At 53.6% G+C, this 20,102-nt stretch overlaps 4 protein-coding genes across 9 annotated transcripts; 2 read left to right on the top strand and 2 right to left on the bottom strand.

Annotated features, from left to right (window-relative positions):
• The first annotated feature begins 353 nt into the window (after positions 1–353).
• JMJD8 (jumonji domain containing 8) lies at positions 354–3,102 on the top strand. 2 transcript variants are annotated; one of them, XM_069108188.1, is made up of 9 exons: positions 354–857; positions 1,539–1,628; positions 1,839–1,887; positions 1,998–2,094; positions 2,181–2,246; positions 2,367–2,486; positions 2,559–2,626; positions 2,708–2,842; positions 2,915–3,102. In XM_069108188.1, the coding sequence occupies exons 1-9, from the start codon at positions 757–759 to the stop codon at positions 2,993–2,995; spliced, it is 807 nt and encodes a 268-aa protein (XP_068964289.1). In that variant the 5' UTR covers positions 354–756; the 3' UTR covers positions 2,996–3,102. The 2 variants fall into 2 exon arrangements, with proteins under 2 accessions (XP_068964289.1, XP_068964283.1); XM_069108182.1 differs by having other exon boundaries at positions 2,178–2,246.
• Positions 2,839–9,984, bottom strand: STUB1 (STIP1 homology and U-box containing protein 1). 4 transcript variants are annotated; one of them, XM_069108153.1, is made up of 8 exons: positions 9,288–9,731; positions 6,101–6,299; positions 5,817–5,982; positions 4,658–4,748; positions 4,312–4,368; positions 4,060–4,176; positions 3,800–3,941; positions 2,839–3,447 (listed from the first exon to the last, which is right to left on the bottom strand). In XM_069108153.1, the coding sequence occupies exons 1-7, from the start codon at positions 9,468–9,470 to the stop codon at positions 3,816–3,818; spliced, it is 939 nt and encodes a 312-aa protein (XP_068964254.1). In that variant the 5' UTR covers positions 9,471–9,731; the 3' UTR covers positions 2,839–3,447; positions 3,800–3,815. The 4 variants fall into 4 exon arrangements, with proteins under 4 accessions (XP_068964254.1, XP_068964271.1, XP_068964263.1 ...); XM_069108170.1 differs by lacking the exon at positions 9,288–9,731 and adding an exon at positions 9,852–9,984 and having other exon boundaries at positions 2,839–3,941; XM_069108162.1 differs by lacking the exon at positions 3,800–3,941 and having other exon boundaries at positions 2,839–3,477; positions 9,288–9,736.
• Positions 9,985–10,140: 156 nt separating this feature from the next.
• On the top strand, positions 10,141–13,791 carry LOC138177163 (uncharacterized). Its single transcript, XM_069108200.1, has 5 exons — positions 10,141–10,449; positions 11,238–11,331; positions 12,371–12,530; positions 13,085–13,237; positions 13,466–13,791. The coding sequence occupies exons 1-5, from the start codon at positions 10,322–10,324 to the stop codon at positions 13,639–13,641; spliced, it is 711 nt and encodes a 236-aa protein (XP_068964301.1). The 5' UTR covers positions 10,141–10,321; the 3' UTR covers positions 13,642–13,791.
• A 745-nt stretch (positions 13,792–14,536) lies between these two features.
• Positions 14,537–19,900, bottom strand: RHBDL1 (rhomboid like 1). 2 transcript variants are annotated; one of them, XR_011172432.1, is made up of 9 exons: positions 19,797–19,900; positions 18,135–18,296; positions 17,200–17,424; positions 16,960–17,108; positions 16,321–16,433; positions 16,095–16,195; positions 15,880–15,940; positions 15,058–15,509; positions 14,537–14,721 (listed from the first exon to the last, which is right to left on the bottom strand). XR_011172432.1 is itself a non-coding variant. In XM_069108126.1 (8 exons), the coding sequence occupies exons 1-8, from the start codon at positions 19,833–19,835 to the stop codon at positions 15,238–15,240; spliced, it is 1,122 nt and encodes a 373-aa protein (XP_068964227.1). In that variant the 5' UTR covers positions 19,836–19,900; the 3' UTR covers positions 14,537–15,237. The 2 variants fall into 2 exon arrangements, 1 of the variants encoding a protein (XP_068964227.1); XM_069108126.1 differs by having other exon boundaries at positions 14,537–15,509.
• Positions 19,901–20,102: the final 202 nt, after the last annotated feature.

The raw sequence follows: 20,102 nt of genomic DNA, 5'->3' as shown, positions 1-20,102 counted from the left end.
CATGGTGCTTTACCTGCAGGTGAGACTCTGTCAGCTGCTCAGGGATACGGGGAACAGCCAGCAGACCGGTTTGGAGCAATATGGAATGACTGGAAAGGTGGGTGGGTGAGAGCCATGCTGTGGAGGGCTTTTAAAGGCCCAAATCTTCCATTTATAATTTATTCTGGAGGTGATAAGAGGCATCAGCATAGGCCAATTTGTGTTTTTGGGAATATTCGTTTGGCAGCTGTCTAGAGAATGGGCTGGAAAGAGGAAAGTCTTGGAGCAGAGAGGTCGGTTGGAATGACACCTAGACGCGTTTTGGGGGCAGTGCTGAAAGGGCTGGGCCGGACTGCAGGCGAGGACGCAGAGCCATGGGTGGAGGGGTTTGTTTTGACCGGCCAAAGAGCCATCCCTCCGGCTAGAGCCGAGGAGAGCGTGGCCGGTAATGAATTTGGAAAGCAGAGGAGGAGCGGTAGTGAAGTAGTAGGGCTCTCTTACGAGGCGGGGAAGAGAAGGCAAGGGAACCAAGGAGAGAATGCGACCGGAAGCACGTTCCCTTTAGGAGAATGTTTTCCGGTTGCTTGAGGGAGTCTCCAAGGCAACTGCTTTTTCCGCCAATCTCAGCTTGGTCTCTCGCGCGAGGCCTATTGGGGGATGTAGTCCTTGCTGCAAAGGCCACAATGCTCCGCGGTGGATGCGGCGGGGCTTCCATCCGGAGGTGCCTGAGCAAGCCTAGGGCCTCGGTTTCCGCAGCCCTTGGAGGGTTCCGTCTTCATGGGGCTGGGACGGGGGCGGTGGAGCGGGATGCGGTCCCTGTTCCTGGTGCTGGTAGCCCTCGCTTACCCCGAGAGCGGGACCTCTGCCAGCGGGGGCTGGTGAGCATACGGAGGGGTGGTCCCGGAGCGGGGCACAGAGTCCGCGGGGAGCGGCCTTCGGGAGCGCTATGGAGGGGAGGGGAGAGGGGCTCGGGGCGGGGGCCGGTCTGCTCAGACCCCACCCCACCCGCCAGCTGCTTTTGTCTTAACTTCCTGCATCCCAGAGAAGAGGAAGCCGGCGCTCGCCGCGGCCCCATCCCATTCTTTGCCCTACTCACAGAGAGGACAGTGAAAGGGAAATCACCGGGGGACCGAAGGTGAAATTAGGGTTGGGGGTTCTTGAAGTGCTTTTTTGATTTGTCAGCCAATCCAGTGAAGAGTTGGCCTCCTATCAGAAAAGGAAGTAGGCAAGTCCGGGGTACAGCGCCTGGTTTGAAAGTCGAGAGCTGCCAAATTTACCTGGACTCCCAGAAAATCGACATCGTTGAAATTCCCCCCAAACCTGCCCGTGATGAATCATCACTTCCCCCTGGGTGCTTGACTAGGCTCGAAGATAGTGCAGTCAGGAATGGAGTGGTGAGAGGAATACCAGAAAACGAAGGATACAGACTAAGGACTCAAGATGTAGCAACCCCCATCAGCCCACAGCTGAGGCAAGAGCCCGACCTCACCTCTTCCTTGGTCAGAGCGGCAGGCACCAGCTACATTAGAGTCACCCTCATTTGCTGTCCCCCCATGCAGGGAGCTGAGCGGGAACCCAGCCCTAGAAGAAGAAGAGCGGTGTACTGTGGAACGAAGAGCAAACCTGACTTACGCAGAGTTCATCCACCAGTATGTAGGGGAAGGAGGAACGTTTGGGTCCTTTCCGTGGTCACGGTGGGTGACTTGGAGTTAGGGAAGCAGTGCCAATGGGGCCCCTAAGTACAGACCCCACACAGCTGGCACAGCCTGGAGCAGAGGACCCGCCAAAGGTTATACCTGGCAGGAAGGGGCAATCAAGGTGGGCAAGAACTGCCCACGACTTTTGTCCTTGCTTCACAGGTACGCCTTCTCTAAGCCAGTCATTCTACAAAGACTCACCAACAACACAGTAAGTCCTATCCCTAATACCCTGCTCATTCTAACTCCACCAAGGAACATTGTCTGGTGAGGGGGTGAGGGACACACCTATCTTAAGCCTGAGGGCCCTTCCCTTCACAGCTGTTCCAGGACCTGTGCTCCAAAGACAAGCTACTGGCAGAATTTGGGGACTTCAGGATCCGGCTGAGTACAGCTAATACATATTCTTATCAGAAAGGTAAGCCCAACTGTGCCTAACACCACTGTTGTGAAACCCCCAGCAATACTGTCCTGACCTCTAGCTTTTTCCTTTCCCCACAGTAGACCTCTCTTTCCAAGATTATGTTGAACAGCTACTACAGCCCCAAGACCCAAACTCCCTAGGGAACGGTGAGTTGAGTTCCTATTCTCAAGGGCCAATTGAAGCTGGAGACACTGAGCCACCCTGAGGACAGGGCAGCAAAGGGCTGCACTACCCAAATACTGTTCAGTTTTGTTTCCTCCCACCAGACACACTCTACTTCTTTGGGGACAATAACTTCACTGAGTGGGGCAGACTATTCCAACACTACTCCCCACCTCCCTTTCGTCTCTTGGGCACTACTGCAGCCTACAGTTTTGGAATTGCAGGTCAGTATCACCCTCAGGGGCAAGGAGCTGCTGGGAATGCAGGTCTGTTGATAAATGCCCCCCTCCCCTCAGGTGCTGGCTCTGGAGTACCCTTCCACTGGCATGGGCCAGGCTATTCTGAGGTGATCTTTGGACGAAAGGTGAGGCAGACAAGTCTCCCTGGGTCCTGGAAGGGGGCAGAGGCAAGCCAGTTCTAAGTCTTCCTTCGGCATCCCCAACAGCGCTGGTTCCTGTATCCTCCAGAGAAGACACCTGATTTTCACCCCAACAAAACCACCTTGGCCTGGCTACGGGACACATACCCGGCGCTCCCAATCACTGAACGGCCCCTACAGTGTACTGTCCAGGCTGGTGAGGTCAGAGGGGCTCACTTTATTGGGTGAGTGGGAAGAAGAAAAGGCCTATGCTAAGTTTCATGCCATCTCCAGGTACTATACTTCCCTGCCCGTTGGTGGCATGCCACCCTGAACCTGGACACCAGTGTCTTCATCTCCACATTTCTGGGCTAGAGGCAACAGCATCCTCCAGGCTGAGGCCGACCTGCTGCCACCCTCTGACTCCAAGTGCTGTTAATTTATTGCCACAGTTTCTCTACAATGAAGTAATGGTGCTGGATCTGCTGTCTTGTGTCTCTGTGCCAGCCCCTTTCTGCCCTCTTGCTTAGGGCTGGAAGACAAATCAGCATTAAGTAAAGGGGGAAGAGGAAAGGTAAGCATAAGTCCCATGGGGTTTCAGATCAAAAGAAAGAAATCTGTCCAGGAGGTGTCGAGTGAGAGAAGGCGGCTGTAGGCCTTTGTCTCTTCTTTGCCAGCCCGCACGTGCAGGGCTCACACCAGCTCAAAGGTATATTGCTCACAGATTTTATTACCCTCCATAGAGCTTCTTTCAGTCCATTCCTACTCCAGCCCCTTCAGACAGTGCAGAACAGGGTAAGAGGGGCCAGGGAGAGCCCTCCCCCAGGGCCAGGGTCATGGCTCAGAACAGGTAATGGCTGTTAAATGAGAAAGGAGGGAGTGAACACAAATTATATACATGGGGAAAGGGACATGGAAGGTAGGTGCTAGAAAACCATGCCAACCTCCACAACAGGAACCTGGCCACTGCCAGGATAAAGTCTTACCCTTTGGGAGGCAGACACCCTCTACAACTTCAGAAACCAGCAAGCCCCCAAAGCCCGGCCCAGGGTCCCCAGTCCACAGGCAGTACAGAGATGGGGAGGCTGGCTCAGTACCCAGCAGGCAGGTTAGGGTAAGAGACAGACCAAATGGACAGTAAGGCATGTGTTGGCCCTTGGGGGACAGAGGGGCTCCAGGAAAGAGGCTAGAAGCTTCAGTAATCTTCTACCCAGCCATTCTCAGAAATAAAGGCATCAATCACTTCCTTCATAGCCAGGTTGGGGATGAGCTGCTCCTGGGTCAGGGGACTTCTGGTCACAGGGTCAAAGTGGCCCACTCGCTGGAGACAGAGAGAAAAAGAGCCGCACTAAGAAGCCACCAAGGCCCACAACTAAGGTAGGAAGCAGGACTATTACCAATACCCAAGAGAGCCAGCCTGGCCATGCCCAGCACATTACCTGCAGATGCTCTTCAATATCTTTTCGGTCATACGTAATGCCACTGGGAGTGATACATGGCTCCCGCATCAGTTCAAAACTAATCTTCCCACACAGATAGTCTGGGATGTCTCGCTTCTGTCACATGAGGAAAGCAGACAAGAGCTCAAGGGGTTTGTAGGCTCCAGGTCCCTCAGCTCCCCAACTAGGGTCAGGAAGCAGAGCACAGGAGAAGGCAATGAAAGTGAGAAAGGGCTAGGAGTCTGTTCTCACCTTTCTCTTCTCATCCACCTGGGAGAAAAGCTCATCCATATCTGCCAAGTACTTATCCTGAAAAGGAAATCACCTCCTTCACTGGGAGTCCTGCCCATAAACAGATGTGCCCAGCCACCCCACGCCTCAAGCACTGAACCCACATTTCCTTCCAGGGCCTGGGCTCTGTTCCAAATCAGTCCCCTGCCAAGGCTCCTATGGAGCCCAGGGATGACTTTCATCCCATTCATCTTTGGGCTAGCTGCTATCAATAATGATGGACCTCAATCTGGGCAGTACTATTCCCCAGCTGCGCTATCATCTACCCCTCTTGCCCTCTGGCCTAGATACATAGGGTAAGCCTCACGTGTTTGGCTTCGATGCTGGCCTGCTGGGCACGGTTCCGGCTTTCATCTCCATTGTCTTCCTCTTGGCTCCGCTGACACTCCTCCAGCTCCCTGGGGAGGCCAAGGAAGTAATCCATCAACAAGCCTTTACTGAGCACCTACTTTGTGTGTCCAGCCCTGTGCTCTGCTACGCTGCAGGAAATACAAGACAAAATGACAGGGTCCTCAAGCAGGGGAGCCAAGGATGGCTCACACAAAAGAACTAACCACTCCCCCAGGGCCTTTCCCAGTCACTTGGAGCCACAGGCCTAATCCCCTTTCTCCAAACCCTTGAAGCATTTAATATTTCTGACATAGCCTGGATAGTGATCAGTTCAGAACTGTCTCCTTAACTGTACCCTAAGCTTTATCCTGACAGAAGCAACAGCCAGTCTCCAGTTCAAACTGTACCCCTTGCAGCACCATGCCCAGGGCTGATGCCAAGGGAGAGGAATGGGAGGTACACCTGAAGGGAGCCATCAGATTCTACTTTGCCCTCTACTTTTCTCAGTTGCTAACCTGTATGGTACCTACCACATCTGTATCTCAACCTACCTACTATCTACTACCTACTACCTACCTACTATCATCTGATGTCCATTGACACCTGCTGAAATCTGCTTCTGAATTCATGACATCCTCCCCAGCATAAGTCATCTTTCCCCAAACTCTGCTTGTACATTCCCTTACGTTACAGCTGTCTATATATTGTGCTTTGTTCCTCCTCTCAGACTGTACTCCTTGACATCAAGAACTGTTTCTGAAATAACTCCAGTGCTGAGGATGGGAGGGAGGGTCAGCCTTAGAACAAGGAAGACCCAAGTTCAAGACCTGCCTCTGATGCCTACTAGGGATATGACCATAATAAGCAAATCACTTATCAATGTAGTGCCCCTAAGCAACTTGGGGGCTCTAAGTTATAGACAAGGTGTCCACCACCTGCATCTCTGGAGGAAGTCTCCTCCATTTTTATCAGATCCAGACCGATCTCCTCCACCCCCCTCCCCCACATACATGCCCAGGGATTGATTTCACCTAGGGGAAGGAGAGGGCAGTCATGTCAGAAAACTGCTTTACCCTGATTCCTGCTTGTAAGGCTTGGGGTCCTAGGCACAGCCAGCCCCTTCCTGAGCCGCTCACCTCTCTCTCTCTGCCATGATGAGCTTGGTGAGGTAGGCGTGAAGTTCATTCTCCTGGTGAATACGCCGTTCCTCAATGCTGTTCCAACGCTTCTTCTTGGCAATGCGCAGCGCACTTGGGATGTCGTCCCCAAAGTTCAGCCTCTGCTCCTTGGCCAGGTTGTAGGCTGTGGGAGAGGGTGGATGCGACTGGGCACAAGGCCTCAGGCTCCAGGAGGGTGGGCCCCGGGGAGAGGGGCCTGGGACTCTTATCAGAGGCCTCATGGCCTGGCGGGCCCGGCTCACCTCTCTGCAGGTTGGCAATGGCCTCGTCGTAGTTCTCCATCTCCAGCTGGCACTGGCCCAGGAAGAAGTGGGCCTTCACGGACTGGCTGTCAAGCTCGAGAGCATGCTTGCAGTCGGCAAGAGCCTTGTCATGCTGCTGCATCTTCAGGTAGCACAGCGCGCGGTTGGTGTAATAAACAGCCACCAGGGGATTTCGGGTCTGGGGGGCAAAGTGGGACAGCAAACCTTAAAACCTGCTGACATGTCCAGACTGGCCTCTGAATTCACATCTTCTGTTCAAGCTCTTTCCAAGATGAGTCCCACTTCCCCTTAAAATCCACTCTAAAAATCCATGGAAAGTTGAGGTGTTGCTGAGATTCTGACTCCCTGGTTCATCACTCTGTTCCAGCCTCAGGTTCTCAGGAATTGCCTTTTACTCCCTTCAGCCAGCTTCGAGCTGTATCTGACCAGGAAAGGCAAGTACTGGAATGTCCACTTTGAGCCAATAGTTGGACCTTAGTGGTATCACACCCACCCACCCACAGTGGGTACCATGATGAACGAGCTGGGTGAACTAAGTATGTGGGCAATGTAACTATTGATTTTATTGCTACAAACAGGCAAGAGAGACCAAGCTATTAGCTGCTGGAACAAGAACTAAGCTGAGAAAAAGGAGTTGACCAGTGTGACTATGTGTGAGCCTTGTGATACTGGGGGTGGTGAGGGGATGGGAGGGGAGGAAGCCTAGTGTCTCCAAAGACTCTGTCCTATCTCTGTTCTCTGCCTTATCATCCTTCCACCCAGCTTCTCTTCCATAGTCAGCTCAAAAACACTGGGGCCCTTGAAATAAGGAAGAGCAAAATGGGACGGGACCCCTAAAGTCCCGTAGCCCTACTCTGTTCTGGACTGCCCAGTTGTCTGTAGGACAAAGACAGTGGGGAGGAGACCCTGCCCTAGGAGCAGGGGGTGCAAAACTCAGTACCTGCCTGGCTCATTCCCCCTCCTAGACCCTTCTTCCATTTCAGCCTTTGACACCAGGTAAGATGAAAATCTTTGACTTTACTTGCTATATGTGGAAGGAGATTTGATTCCTAGAGCTCACCACAGGAAAAAAAAAACAAAGGCTATACCTGGGCTCTCAGCTCAGGGGTTCCATCCTCCAATTTACAGTCACCTGAGCAGGTTTTCCTAGAAAACCACCCTTAGTCCTGGCTAGGTTTTTTAGATTTCCTGGGTGATATCTGGCAGTCTGCTCTCAAGTAAGGTCTCTACCCTTCTCAATTTTTCAGGGACCTAGGTTTGTGAATAGGTCCCTTCCTAAACTCATGTTCACCTATGAGTCAACTGGGCCATAAGCCATAGGCATTAAGCCACCTCCACAGTCCTGAAAAGCGTGCTTAGGAAGCCAGGCAGGTGACAAGTACAAGGTGCTACATTAAGATAGAGATAAACAGAAAGACCCATCAGCTAAGTAGCTAAACAGCCTGAGTCACCAAATGTTCCACCTCACATATTCTTCCTCTTTGAATTTAGAATCAGGAAAGACATTGAGGTAATTTTACATTCCTTCATTTTACATAGGAAGAAATTGAGTACCAGAGCAGGGAAGGAATTTTTAAATGGAGAAACTGAGGCCCAGAGAAGTGATATGACTTGCTTAAGATCATACAAATAGTAAGTAACAAAGCTGGGATATGAACTCAGGGCTTCCTACTGCTGATTCAACACTCCCTCCAGTAGGCCCTGGTGCTTCAACTAACCCATCCAACTGTCGGAATCACAAAGACATTTAGGAGTCATTCCTTTGCTGAAGGGGCCTCCAAGACCAGCCTTTCACTGATCCTGGGACCATTAGGCTACCCCTCCTTTAACCTCAAACACAAGGAACTTTGGGATTTTTTTTGCCTTTTTTTGGGAGGGCAATGGGGTTAAGTGACTTGCCCAAGGTCACACTGCTAGTTTTTTGTTAAGTGTCTGAGGCCAGATTTGAATTCAGGTCCTCCTGACTCCAGGGCCAGTGCTTTATTCACTGCCACCAAACCACCTGGAACTGACCCGGGATTCTTTTTCTCCCTAGACTATACTCTCTAGGTTCTTCCTCCCATTTTGTCCTTTCAGATACTCCTTTCCCCCCTTCTTAAACACCCTCATTCCTTATTTTCCCCTTCCCTACCCAGATACTATCCACTCTTCTGGCCCACTGAGGCCTCTAACTCTTCAAGGCCCATGGATTCAGAGAAATTAGTCAGACTATCCCTAGAAATTGTAAGACAAGGCTCCTTCTCCATCCTTTTATCATTATGTGATCCAAAATGGCACATTCTGGAAGCAAACTAGCTCAGAATCCTCAGGAACAAGAATTTTGCTCTGACATTTATTTCTCCATAGCCCCTAGAACAAAGCACTGCAATTCAACGAATGCTTTTAGTTTTTCCATCACATAAGACACTGTTGTAAAAAGCAATTGCGTCCTAAGTACCTGTCACTTAAAAATGTTCCTAGAAGGAAAGACCAATAAAAAGGGGTTCCTCTGCTTAATCCAGAACATTACATCTGTAATTACACTTAAGAAACCATTCATGTTAACTCAGGAAAAATATTCACTCGCCCCACTCTTTCATTCTGGAATGAGGCTTCCAAGCTCTGAGTTCAACAATCTATCCCAAGACTCAGAAATGAATTGCTGCCTTTGTAAGGATTTGCCCAGCCGAAGACCAAAGAGAAACAAGACTGGGGGATCCTTCAGGATCATTGTAGCTCCCTCTGATGAATGACTGCAAGAACCACGAAGAAATTCTTGCTCCACACACACAACTTACCCCCACGGCCGCCCAGCCCGGAGCTTAGAAGCTCTGGGAGGAAAAGGGGTAGGGGAAAAGCGCCTTTTCCTCCCCCCCGTGGCTCCCCACCCCCCAGTCCTAGACTCTAGGTGGGAGGGGGCAGCACGTGTTTCCTGCGGCGCGGAATGACTGGGCCCGGAGAGCCGGACGCTCCCTACAACCATTCACCCAGGACAAAGGCGTGCAGGAGTCATTTGTAGCTGAGGGGGCTTAGCTACTCGGCGGAGACGCCCGGGACCGCGGGCCGCCCTTCCCCCACCCCCCAGCTCGGGGTCTCCTCCTCGCCCGCGGCCGCGCAGACCGTGCCCCCTCCCCGCTTGGCGCCCTCCGAGCTGCCCCGCCCCCCAGCACCGGTACTCCGCACTCACAATGGCTTTGCTGTAACAGGCCGCGGCCTCGGGATACTTGCGGCCCACAAAGAGCCGGTTCCCCTGTTCCTTCAACTCCTGGGCACTGGGGCTCTTCTCGGGGCTGCCCGTGCCGCCGCCCCCCGAACCCAAGCGGGCCCCGCCGCCGCCGCCCCCGCCCTCCTTCTCTTCTTTCCCCTTCATGGCTCCGGCCCGGCCCCGGCCTCGGCCTCTACCCCGGCCCGGCCCCGTGATCCGATCACGGCCCCCGGGCCCGGCCGCAGTACTCAGGTCTGAACCCGCCCTTGCCCCGGGCGCTGCCGACAGAGAGCACCCACGGCTCCCCTTGGACCCCCGAGCTACGGTCCCAAGAAGCACCGAATTCTTCCCTGCGGAGACCCAGCGCCGTCACCCAACCGGAAGTTCCGGCCCGGGAGAGCGAGGGGGCGGGGCCGGAAGAGAAGGGGTGAGCCTGTGAAGAAGGACTCCGGAAAAGCGAGGAGCTAGGGGGCGGGGGAAAGGCCAAGCCGCGAGTTGATTCAGCGCAAGAGCACGAGGGGGCGGGGCTGGCAGGAGACACCGCACCGAAAAAAAGCGGTCGGGGTAAGCCCGAAACAAGCTGGGTCCCTCAGAAGAGCAACGCGGATCTTAGCACAGCCACGGAAGGGTTGGGGCCGAGAACCTCGACTAAGCCCAGCAGGACGGGAAGATGGGAAGAGAAGCCTCGGAAGAGACGGACGTTTGTGTTTTATGCTTTCCCGGGCTAAAGGGCGGGGCTGAGGCGGAGCTTGACTTGGAAAGGGGCGGGGCTGAGAAGGGCCTGTCTACTTCTGAAGGAGCGATATTGGTCCGGGGTAAGTAGGGGAGGGGTGGAGAGAAGGCGCGCCGGCGGAGCGCTTGTCTACGCCTGCGCGGAGCCGTGGTCCTAGCGTGGAGAAGGGAAGTCCATCTCCACTTCATCTCACTCCATCTCACTTCGGGGTTCTTTTCCCCGGAAGGCCGTTCCCGTTTTGGAGGCGCTCGGATTCCTGTCGCCTGGGGCTGGGGCCGGGGCCATGGGCCAGAGCGGGGGTCTGTATGGCTGTGACGACCCCCAGTGCTGGACGGCAGTGCTGGGCTGCTACAAGGAGGCGATCAGAGCCAAAGAGGGCAAGTCCCGGAAACTTGTCGCTTTGGATGCATGGTGAGCCCAGGCTCCGCCAGAGCCTGGACCTCGTCCCTAATCCCTCAGTGGACCAGGACGGGGGTGGAGGGAGGGGGGCCCTGCAGACAGAGCCGCTGCCCTCAGCTCGGTTCTGTCCCCGCAGAGGCAAACATCTGTGCTTAGCACAGTGCCGGGCGTTTGATAAATGGCCCTGAGAGACCAGGGATATCCAGTGGGCAGCCCCGGAGCCAGCTCGTTTGTGGTAGCCAGGCGGGCGGCAGGAGCCCTCTGGGGAGGCCCTGTTGTGCTGGGCCATGGCCCTGTGTGATCTACAGCATGATCTTGGGGCCAGCCAGACATGGTGGGTCACTTGATCCTGCACTACCAACCCGGGCAACTCAAACCCAGGGTGAAATTCCAAAGCTGAATGGATTGCTGCAGGGAGGGTCGGGAATAAGAGAAGACGGCAAGATGCCTTAGCAAGCTTTATCACGGTCCCGATTTCCTGGTGGATGGCTAGACAGGATATGAGGCCTAGCTGCGTCTCTTCCCTTCTCCCTGAGAACCTGGATCCTAGGAAAATGTGCTCAAAGAGGCCCTGGTATCTAAGGGACGTCATGCTAGTCCCTAAGGGGTCCAGGACACAGGAACTCCTTCCATGTGTAGTAGCTTCTGGCATCTTGCTCTAAAGTAGCTCAGTGCTCTATCCTGAAATCCTTAGACTTTGGGGAGTGCTGTCCCAATGGTATAGTGACCTTCACTGACCCTTCCCTGTCACTACTACGGACACACATACCACTCGATTTGTAAGTGGGTGCCTATTTCAGGTATCAGGAGGAGCTGCCAGTTTCTGTAAGAGAGAGAAAGGAAAAATACCTAACTCGAGATGAATTGGTGAAGCTGATGGAATGGAAGCTGGCGGTAAGCTCCCCATCTGAATAAGGTGGTGTCTGTAGGGATGAGCACAAATCCAGGCTGAACAGGGAAGGCACAAAAGAAACTCTTAGGCCCATCCAGAGGACTGACCTAGCATGGCCTTCCCTACTGACTTTAAACATGTCCCTTTCCTGATCTCCCAAACTGCTAGTGCCCTCCCCCCAAATTAAATTATCTTGTATTTATTCTGTGTCTGTCTCTGTCTTTTGCTCTCTGCCTCTCTCTGTATATGTGTATACACACACACATCTGCATATTTATGTTTTCTCCCTCAATGGACTGTAAGCACCTTGAAGGCAGTAACTGTTTTCAGTTGTCTTTGTACCCACAGTGCCTCAAAAATAGCAGGCACTTAATAAATGCCTGTTGATTGATGTCCAGTGAGTGATGGATGGGTAGGTTACTGTTTCACTTTACTCTCTAGGTTCTAGAATATTGGAAATGGAATACCAGTGTTAGAGGAATCTTAAAGATTATGGTCCAACCTCTTCATTTCACAGAGGCAGAAAACAGGCCCAGCAAAGGGAAATGACTATCCAAAGTCACGTGCTGAATTAATGCCAGATTTATAACTAAGTTTCAGGTCTTCTGATTCCCATCCTAGTGAAGTCAAATCCCAAGGCTTGTTCCCAGCCAAGAGCTCTGTTCAGTTCAGGGACTTGAGGTTTATAAAACCTTCTCTGTTCATGTCCCCATGTTTGTAAGACATAGGATTTCTTCCTCAAGTTGGGGTAGGGGTTGCATCCTAGAAATTGATAGGGAATGGAGAGGTATTTCCATTGAAAGAAGACTCGGGGTTCTAAGGAGAAGAGATTGGAGTATGTTAATTGGTCTAGAACCTGAGTTAGAAAAACTGGTCATGAATTCCAGTTCTGCCACTTATGGCCTTCTTATGACCCCTCAGGACTTCAATGAGAGACCTGGACTAGATTGTGAGGCTAAACAGAGGGTCACTAAGAATCCAATTGTATGTTCTCACCATGTCCTTATCCTCCTGCCCCTGTCCTCTCCAACACATATTTAGAGGGGCAAGTTCAGACCACGACTGCAGCAATTGGTGGCCACTAACTCAGAGGAACTGGTAAAGCGGTGCACGGCAACAGCCTTCTCTCTACTGCCCGATGTGGAAGCCGCCATCACCCAGCTGAGCCAACTTAAGGCTGTGGGACCAGCCACTGCCTCTGGTGAGGGAGCATGAGGTCCCTGAGGGTGGGTCCCAGCAGCCAGCTGATACTTTGTTACCTCCGGACCTGCTGAGCCAGTCTCTTGGTCCCTCAGGGGATGTTCTGAAGTGGAGAAGGAAGCCGGGTGTGTCATCTCTAACATCCTGAGGTCTGACTCTCCAGACCTGGAGAGAAGCTGAGCCTTCAGCTCAGTGGGTGGAAAAGTATGTGTGACCTGAAATGACTGATGCTGACAGAGTACCAGTACTCACCCCTTCCTCAGCTCTCCTTGAGGCTTGGGAGTATCCCCTCTCCCACCTGCTGCCTTGGAACATTCAGAACTAGACTATTTTAATCAGTCCTGTTCAACATTTTTCTAACCAATGGCCAAATTTGACCTCATGCTACTAAGAGATTTCTTCTGTTAGGGCCTCAGCAGAAGTGGTGACTTAGGGGTTCCGGGGAACTTGCTTAAGACGAGGTGACATTCAGGTCTTAGGATCCATGGAAAGTATGAATGGGCCTGGACCGGGAGGATTCCCTGCCTTCCCATAACCCAACTGTGCTTCCCTCAGCAATTCTGGCAGCAGGCGCCCCAGAGACAATAGCATTTATGGCAGATGAGGCAGTGGCTGCTGTCCCTGACCTTCCTGTGCTCCAGTATACTCTCAAACACTATATCCTGTATCTGGACAAGATCCGGGCCTGTGCTAAGAGACTGAACCAAGGTAAGGGCTAACTGCTGGAGGGATGCACATACCACTGCAGACTCAGTCAACAGACTGACCGAATGCCTCTGATGCCAGAAGGGTTTGGGGAATGACTAGGCCTAAATGTAGTAGGTAAAGGTGCCTCAGGCCTCCAGGTGGGTGGAGCTCTGGCAGGGATGCTTGGCTGGTTTGAGTAGGCCCAGAGTTGCATATTCATTTCCCCTCCTCCTTGGGCTTTTCTCATAGTTGATGTTGCATCAGAATGGACTCCTCACCAGATAGAAATGTGCCTCTGGACCTGGACTGTGGCCCAAAAACTGTGTCCCACTGTCCTGCCCTCCTTTTCTTGGACAGCCCCCAAAGCCAAGAAAGGTGCTGACGATGTTAAACCATCCAAGAAACTAAAAACTAATATGCACTGATCCTGGATGTCTGTATACACTCCACCCAAGAGAACTGCATCAAGTCACAGTAACCTGAAGCCAGACTCCTATTCTCTCCTCGTGCCCATGGAGGGCTCAGGGCAGTGGGATCAGTGTCATCCATTAAAATTGCCTTCCATCCCAACCTCATCCAGACCTCAACTCAGATACTCTTTCCCAGGCTAGCACTGAGCTGGGAGTTAGGAAGGTGGAGTTCATAGCTCCAATTCCATCACTCAGTTACCCTTGGGGAAGTCACTTAAACTCTCTTTGCAGTTCATAGCATTTCTTCTATTGTGTTCAATTTCTCCATAGACCAAGGTTCAAGTATGCCCGGTGCTGTATGTGGTGTAGGGGGATGCCCCACCTCCTTCAGATGTTTAATAGCATTAATCAAATGGAGCTGTGATGCTCACAGGGAAAACCAGGAAGAAGGGGAAAAATCAAAAGGAACTTAGTTTTCGAGAGTTAAAGCACCTGGCACTGGAGCTTTCCTGAATTCAGAAACTAGAGAAGGTGGTAGGTGCTTAAAAGCTGGTAAGGCCCGGCTTTGGCCTCATGGGATTTCAGGGAATGAATGGGGTGGGCCCTAATGGCTCAGCAGCTCTTAGCTAACTGCTCTGGCAGGAGGTGTAAACAGCTTCCTAATTGCCTTCACACATGAGCCTAAATTCGGAGGTGTGAGGAGGGAAAATTTTAACAGGCCTGAGAAGTTGTTGGGAAAGACCAGAAGCTGGAAATAGCAGGAGATCCCAGGGGAATCTGCCTTGGCCTCCATCCCAACAGCAGGGCCTCTGGAGGAGGGGAAGAAGGGAGAGAGCAGGTCACTTGAGCAGTGTTGAGGGGCAGGCTGGGAGCCGACATTGGCGTTCTACTTTGACAGTGCTTGGCCAGCTGCTGTGTAAAATATTTATTCATACTCCAAAAAGGCTCAGACAGCAGATCCATCAAAGTGGCTCTTTGCTCTGGAGGCTGGGGGCCTCGGTCCTGCTCCCCGTCGTGCTTTCCTCTGGTACTACCCCGACTTCCTTCAGGCATATCCCCTCCTACCTTCCACAGGGCACCTCAAATTAGGCTTCCCTAGTGGCAGGGGGACTTGGATGAGGATTTAGGCCCAGGACCAGTGTAAGGCTTAAGAGGCCCTGATTTCAGTAGCTTTTAGGGCCCTAGGACTGAAGTCCCCTCAGCAACTGGGGAGAGTTAGAGAGAAAAGAGCCAGCTGAGGGAAACTGGGGGGACGGGGGAAGCAATAGGGCCCCTGCCCTTCCCAGGCAGGTGGGCACAGGGGCAGGGGTGGGAGAAGCAGCTTTAAAACATACATTCAGTAGAGGGTGGACATGCAGGCCCACACCTGGAGGTCCTGCCAAGGGGGGGCCGTGCCCTGACTAGCCTGCACACAGAATCACACGCACGCACCTGCATGCCCAGCCCAGAATCCAGCGGGAAGTTGGCACCTCATGTTGTTCTTGGTACTGGAGAGCTGGACTGGGCACTAGACCCGCCTCAGTCAGGCTCACGTTGACAGGGAGAAATAACCGCGTCCTGGCTGCCTGGCAGACGGCGGCACCGGGGCGGTGTTGGCACTTTCACGGGGCACTAGGGGGGCGGCAGGACCTGCGCCCCCAGCAGGTCGTAGGCGAAGATGTTCCAGAAGATGGCAAAAAGGAGGAAGGTGGCATAGGAGAGCAATACCACCCACCAACCACACTGGTCCTGCAGGTTCTCCTCATAGCTTCGAAGGATGGTCAGGCCCATGCTGATGCCCACGACGGCGCCCGCCAGATGGGCCATGAAGCTGGGCTGAGGGCCTGAGGCAGGCAGGGGTGGGGAGAAGCGTAGCCAAACGGCTCGGCCCACCTCTGAGCTCACTGCAGTAAGGGGGAAGCAAGAAGTGAGGGCAAGGGCACCTCTGGGGCGGCCCCAGCCTGGCAGGGGCTGCTCATACCTCAGGATGTGGAGGGATCTGGGGCCCTGGAAGGCTCCTAATGTCATCTAGAGAAGGAACAGCACCCTAGGGGTGGCAGTGACTGGATTTCCTCCCTCCTAGTGCTGCTGACTGCTAGCCATTTACTGTTCCTCCTTTAGCTGGTGCAGATAGAGGGGTAGAGAAACCCTCTGCACCTTGCTCAGAACCTGTGAAGGGACGGGGGCTTCCTGAAGCCAGGGGAAACATTGTCCTGACCCAAATTCAGCCCTTCCCCACCTCCCACACACACCCTTGGGAGGGCCACTACTCACTGCACACCAGGGCCAGCACCATCCGCAGCAGTTTGTAGGGGCAGCGCATCCCAGCCCAGTTCTAGGAAGAAGGAGCATCTGGTAAGGGTTTGGATGGGAGGCTCCGAAGGCCCACCCTAATGGCTTGGGCCAAGAAGTGAGAAGGGACGTGGCTAGATTTCTTCAAAATCCCTAGTGCCTCTCCCCCTCCAGCCCTGGACAGAGCCTCTCCTTACCATGACAACATTGGCCAGATGGGCAGAACAGAGGGCATAGACCCCTCCCGAACCCCCTACCACAGGGGCCCGCATGTCTGTGATGGAGACTGTCAGGGAACCTATGGGAAGAAAGGAAAGGGCCAGTAGGTCAGGAGAGAGCTGTCCCAAAAGGCCCGAGTTCGAGCCATGCTCCCTCAGCAAACACTTCAGGAGAGGGTAGGTGGCTTCCCACTCCCCACCTCACCTGCCAGCACGCCTGCCAAGTAAAGGAAACCTATCCGAAGCACCCCGTGCACCATCTCCAGGGGCACGCCAATCATGAGCTGTAGGAGAGCATTGAAACCCAGCTGTTCCAGCCTGGATGGGGAGGATATGACACTGGTCAGAGCAATATGGACCTTGACCAAGCATCAGCCACAGAGCCTCTTACAAACAACCCTGGAGCATTCCAGTGGTGTCCCAGCATTACTACTGTTGGGCTGAAAATCTACATCTGCCTAAGGCCTCCTGTCCTCCAACCTGGGAGGTGGGGACAAGCCACCTTCCTTGCTCTTCAAAGGGAGGGAAGGACTGCTGGGTTCTACCTGAGCTCTGCCAGTGACAATGGAGTGGTATGGCCTGGGCAAGTCCCTTGTCCTCTCTCGTCTCTGTAAAACAGGGTTCATCCCTACCTGGCCATCTTCACATGGCTTTGGAAAGGATAAAAGAAGGTACAAACATGAGATTATTTCCTCGGAGTCCCACGACTGAACAGCTGTGTAAAGGAGCAGAACAACTTCACCTGATTCTCATTTCCAGCCTGGGCCCTTAAGGGAAAATTCATCTGGAGATATCAGAGGCCCCTACATTGACCTTTCTGGGAGACTGACGCCAATCCCCTTACCCAACATGCATGAACATGTAGGTGAGAAATCGCCAGGCTCGGGCGCGGTGGCCAGGGTGGTACACCAGAGGACTCTTCATATACTCAGGGTGGTAGGTCTGCAGCACCCACTTGTTCAGCCGAGCCCCATAGCACAAGAACACGATGATCTGGGGATGACAGTTATCTCAGAGTCTTGCCCCTGAGGCTGCAAACGGTGAAATAGCACGGAGCTGAGAATGGGCTCTCCAAGGGCATCACCTGTGTGAGTGTAACAGTAGCCATGAAGACTGGGGGTGGGCAGGTTCGATGCTGGTAGAAGTACCATCGGCGGTCCATCTCACAAGGAAGGATCTCATAGGCCACATAGCGCACAAAGCGCTTGTAGAAACCAAGGCCGGGCTCATCCAGCAGCCCATCCCGAGGCAGGGCACGCTGCCCATTGGTGATGGCCCGCTTGAAGCTACTGGAGCGTTTGCTGCTGATCTGCCAGGGAAGAGCAGAAAAAGGGCCCTGGCAGACAGCTGTAGACCAGGGCCAACACAGGGATGCAAAGGGCCATTTGGGAGAGGCAGGATAACATGAACTTTTTTCTGTGGACCAGATTTCCAGTAGTCAATAAGGATTTGTTCATAGATATTGCCTCCACCTTCACTTTCTATTCGAGATAATTACTGAGTTACCTACTATGTACAAAGTGTCTACAACTTGGGCCCACATGCTTACAGTCAAAGACACTGAGTACACACTCAGACATCCTCAAGCAATAATCCTGTAGACAGAGGACAAAGGATTTGGACCTGGATGGAACATTAGGGATAATCTAATCCAACCCCCTCATTCTAAAGGTGAGGAAACCCCAAACCACACAGGTAGTAAGTAGCAGGACTAGGATTTGAACCCGTGTTCAGTATGCTTTCCACTACCTTCTGATGCCTGTTTCCTGAACCAAAACTCCTCCTCTACCAAACCACCACTTTCAGACCAACTTGGGTGAATCCAAAAAGCATCATGACCTCAAGACCCTTAATGCCAACAATGCCCATTTCCCCCAGCTAGAGTGGTAATGTAAACTACAGTAAGTAATAGAAAACTACACAGTATTTCTCCCCAATACCCCCACTATCAACCCAGAAGCAAGATCCAGGGGATCAATGGAAGCTGAGAAGATAGGCCTAAAGACCCCTGTCACTGACCAGGTCTACCAACTCCTGGTAGCAGATCTGTCCTTGGTCATTGCTCTGGGCAAGTGCCACCAGCATGTCCAGTTTGGCAGGGTCCAGTGGCAGCTCATGGCTGTGCACCAGGCCAGTGAAGGTCTCCACGCCAATGAAGCCAGTGTTGTCTGGGTCCAGCTGCTGGAGATAGGAAAGGCCCAGGACAGAGGGGGTGGGGCAGGGGGCAGGGAGGTGGGAAAGGATGAGGCCCAAAACAAGGCAGGACAACTGGGTCAAGACGAGCATTTTCCAGACCTACTCCTTTCCCTCTCCCCACCCCACCCCTTAAACATACTTGGGGAAGGGAGGGATAGGGAAAATATCTCCATTCTTGGGCAGCTTATTTTTCTGTATCTAGTGATGCAAAAATAGAACCGCTCTTCTACCTCAAAGGGCAGGGGCCCTCCTGTCCCTCCAGGGTCCCTAACTCTCCTGGGCTGCTTCATTTCAATTCTCAGATCGCCTCTACCTGTGCTCCCACTGACTTAATTCAAACACCCCATTCTGTGTTCCTAGGCACTTATCCTCTGTCTAGACATCAAAGACAAGTGTCACAGCCCTGTCCTATCCCGCTTCGCTTGTTGTCCCTATTGGTTAGAGCTGGGAGAAGGAGGCCACAAGTTCCTGGGTCACTTGAATAAGGGTAGTTATTATGAATCACTAAGACAAAACTGCATAAAATCCCTGGATTGAAAGGGGTCTGCAGTCCTTTCTTTTTAGGCAGGCCAAATGTAACTCCACAGACAGGTGGGAATCTTCCCATTTATGAATCATTTATAACATTCTCAAGTCAGGAGACTGCTTATACATTTGTTAGACAGCTGTACCAGCCACCCAACAATACACTGTTGTCAGGAAATCTTGCTGAGGTCTAACCTGTATCATCATGTTGGAGGTCAGAGAACAGTTGGATACAACTTTCTACACCTATAAATCTTTCTTAGACTCACACTGAGATTGAGTCACTCATGTCCTCCATCCTCAGGCCAAACAATCCTTCCAATTTAGGAGGCAGAACAGCAGTGGCCAGGGATGGAGGAGGAAGGCCCTTTGCTCCTAGCTCCTGGCCACACCACCACCGACTCTGCCAGGCCATTAGTCCTGAAACAGCCCCAGTCTGCGGTCTGGGGAGCATCATCCCCAGGAGGTCCCCCCAATGTCAGTGAGGGAGCCGAGCTCACAGGTCAGCTGGGGGCCTTGGAGGTCAGGGCGTCCCAGGGTTGGGTAGGGGGTGTCCGGTTGGGAAGGAGGCAGGCACAGGGGTGTGGCAAAGCGTGGCTCAGCCGGCCCGCCCCTAGGCGCTCAGGTTCCCTGGGGAATCCTGCGCCAAGGGAAGACTTGCACCCTCGTCTGAGTGGTTCGGCGCACGCCGAGCCTGGCTGGAATCCTTGAGAAGGGAAGGAGGGCAGCCCCTGTGGGGCGCTCCGCGGTTTGGTGCAATTGTCCGGGCGGCCAAGGTCCAGCCCCTGCACGTAGGTGCGGGCGGTACACAGGCTTTCTGCATGCGTGTGTGTGTGTGTATGTGTGTGTAGGGGGGGACAGGGGACAGGGGGCGTGCGGTGATGGGGGAGATAGGGAGTGCGGGCTGTGCAAGAAGACCAGCCCAGCCCCGGCCAGCGCCCGCGCCCGCGCCCTCCGCACCTGCTCCTGGATGAGCTGCAGCAGGGAGCTCCTGTCCATAGAGCTGCCCGGGCGGGGGGGGCGGCTGCTCCGCGGACCCGGCGCTGCGGCCCTGGCCCCGGCCCCAGGCCCGGCCCCAGCTCCGCTGCGCTCTCCGCTCTGGCCACTGCCACTGCCGCCGCCGCCGCCGAAGCCGCCGCCGCCGCCGCCGCCGCCACACTCCCGGCCCGGCCCCGGCCCCAGCCCCAGCTAGTGCCGCCGCTGCCGCACACACGGGCCAGCGCGTCACGGAGCCACCGCCGTGGCAGGCGCACAAGCCACCACTCC

The sequence above is a fragment of the Petaurus breviceps genome, unplaced genomic scaffold, assembly GCF_028583685.1.
Source record: "Petaurus breviceps papuanus isolate PSGF00001 unplaced genomic scaffold, PetGlider_PUasm1.0 138, whole genome shotgun sequence".
Taxonomy (NCBI): Eukaryota; Metazoa; Chordata; class Mammalia; order Diprotodontia; family Petauridae; genus Petaurus; species Petaurus breviceps.
The sequence above is the reverse complement of the archived record's forward strand: the minus strand, read 5'-3'. Positions and strand labels throughout refer to the sequence as shown.

Excerpts from the sequence above, each read along its gene's own strand:
- JMJD8 (XM_069108182.1), top strand. The coding sequence starts at position 757 with ATGGGGCTGGGACGGGGGCGGTGGAGCGGGATGCGGTCCCTGTTCCTG. Across the intron at positions 858-1,538 it reads ACCTCTGCCAGCGGGGGCTG|GGAGCTGAGCGGGAACCCAG; the intron begins GTGAGCATACGG and ends CCCCCCATGCAG. Across the intron at positions 2,627-2,707 it reads AGGTGATCTTTGGACGAAAG|CGCTGGTTCCTGTATCCTCC; the intron begins GTGAGGCAGACA and ends CATCCCCAACAG.
- RHBDL1 (XM_069108126.1), bottom strand. The coding sequence starts at position 19,835 with ATGGACAGGAGCTCCCTGCTGCAGCTCATCCAGGAGCAG. Across the intron at positions 17,109-17,199 it reads CTACTGTTACACTCACACAG|ATCATCGTGTTCTTGTGCTA; the intron begins GTGATGCCCTTG and ends TGTCATCCCCAG. Across the intron at positions 16,434-16,959 it reads TACATGTTCATGCATGTTGG|GCTGGAACAGCTGGGTTTCA; the intron begins GTAAGGGGATTG and ends CTCCCCATCCAG.
- LOC138177163 (XM_069108200.1), top strand. The coding sequence starts at position 10,322 with ATGGGCCAGAGCGGGGGTCTGTATGGCTGTGACGACCCCCAGTGCTGG. Across the intron at positions 10,450-11,237 it reads CTTGTCGCTTTGGATGCATG|GTATCAGGAGGAGCTGCCAG; the intron begins GTGAGCCCAGGC and ends TGCCTATTTCAG. Across the intron at positions 13,238-13,465 it reads TGCTAAGAGACTGAACCAAG|TTGATGTTGCATCAGAATGG; the intron begins GTAAGGGCTAAC and ends CTTTTCTCATAG.
- STUB1 (XM_069108153.1), bottom strand. The coding sequence starts at position 9,470 with ATGAAGGGGAAAGAAGAGAAGGAGGGCGGGGGCGGCGGCGGCGGGGCC. Across the intron at positions 5,983-6,100 it reads CATTGCCAACCTGCAGAGAG|CCTACAACCTGGCCAAGGAG; the intron begins GTGAGCCGGGCC and ends CCTCTCCCACAG. Across the intron at positions 4,177-4,311 it reads AGGTGGATGAGAAGAGAAAG|AAGCGAGACATCCCAGACTA; the intron begins GTGAGAACAGAC and ends CTCATGTGACAG.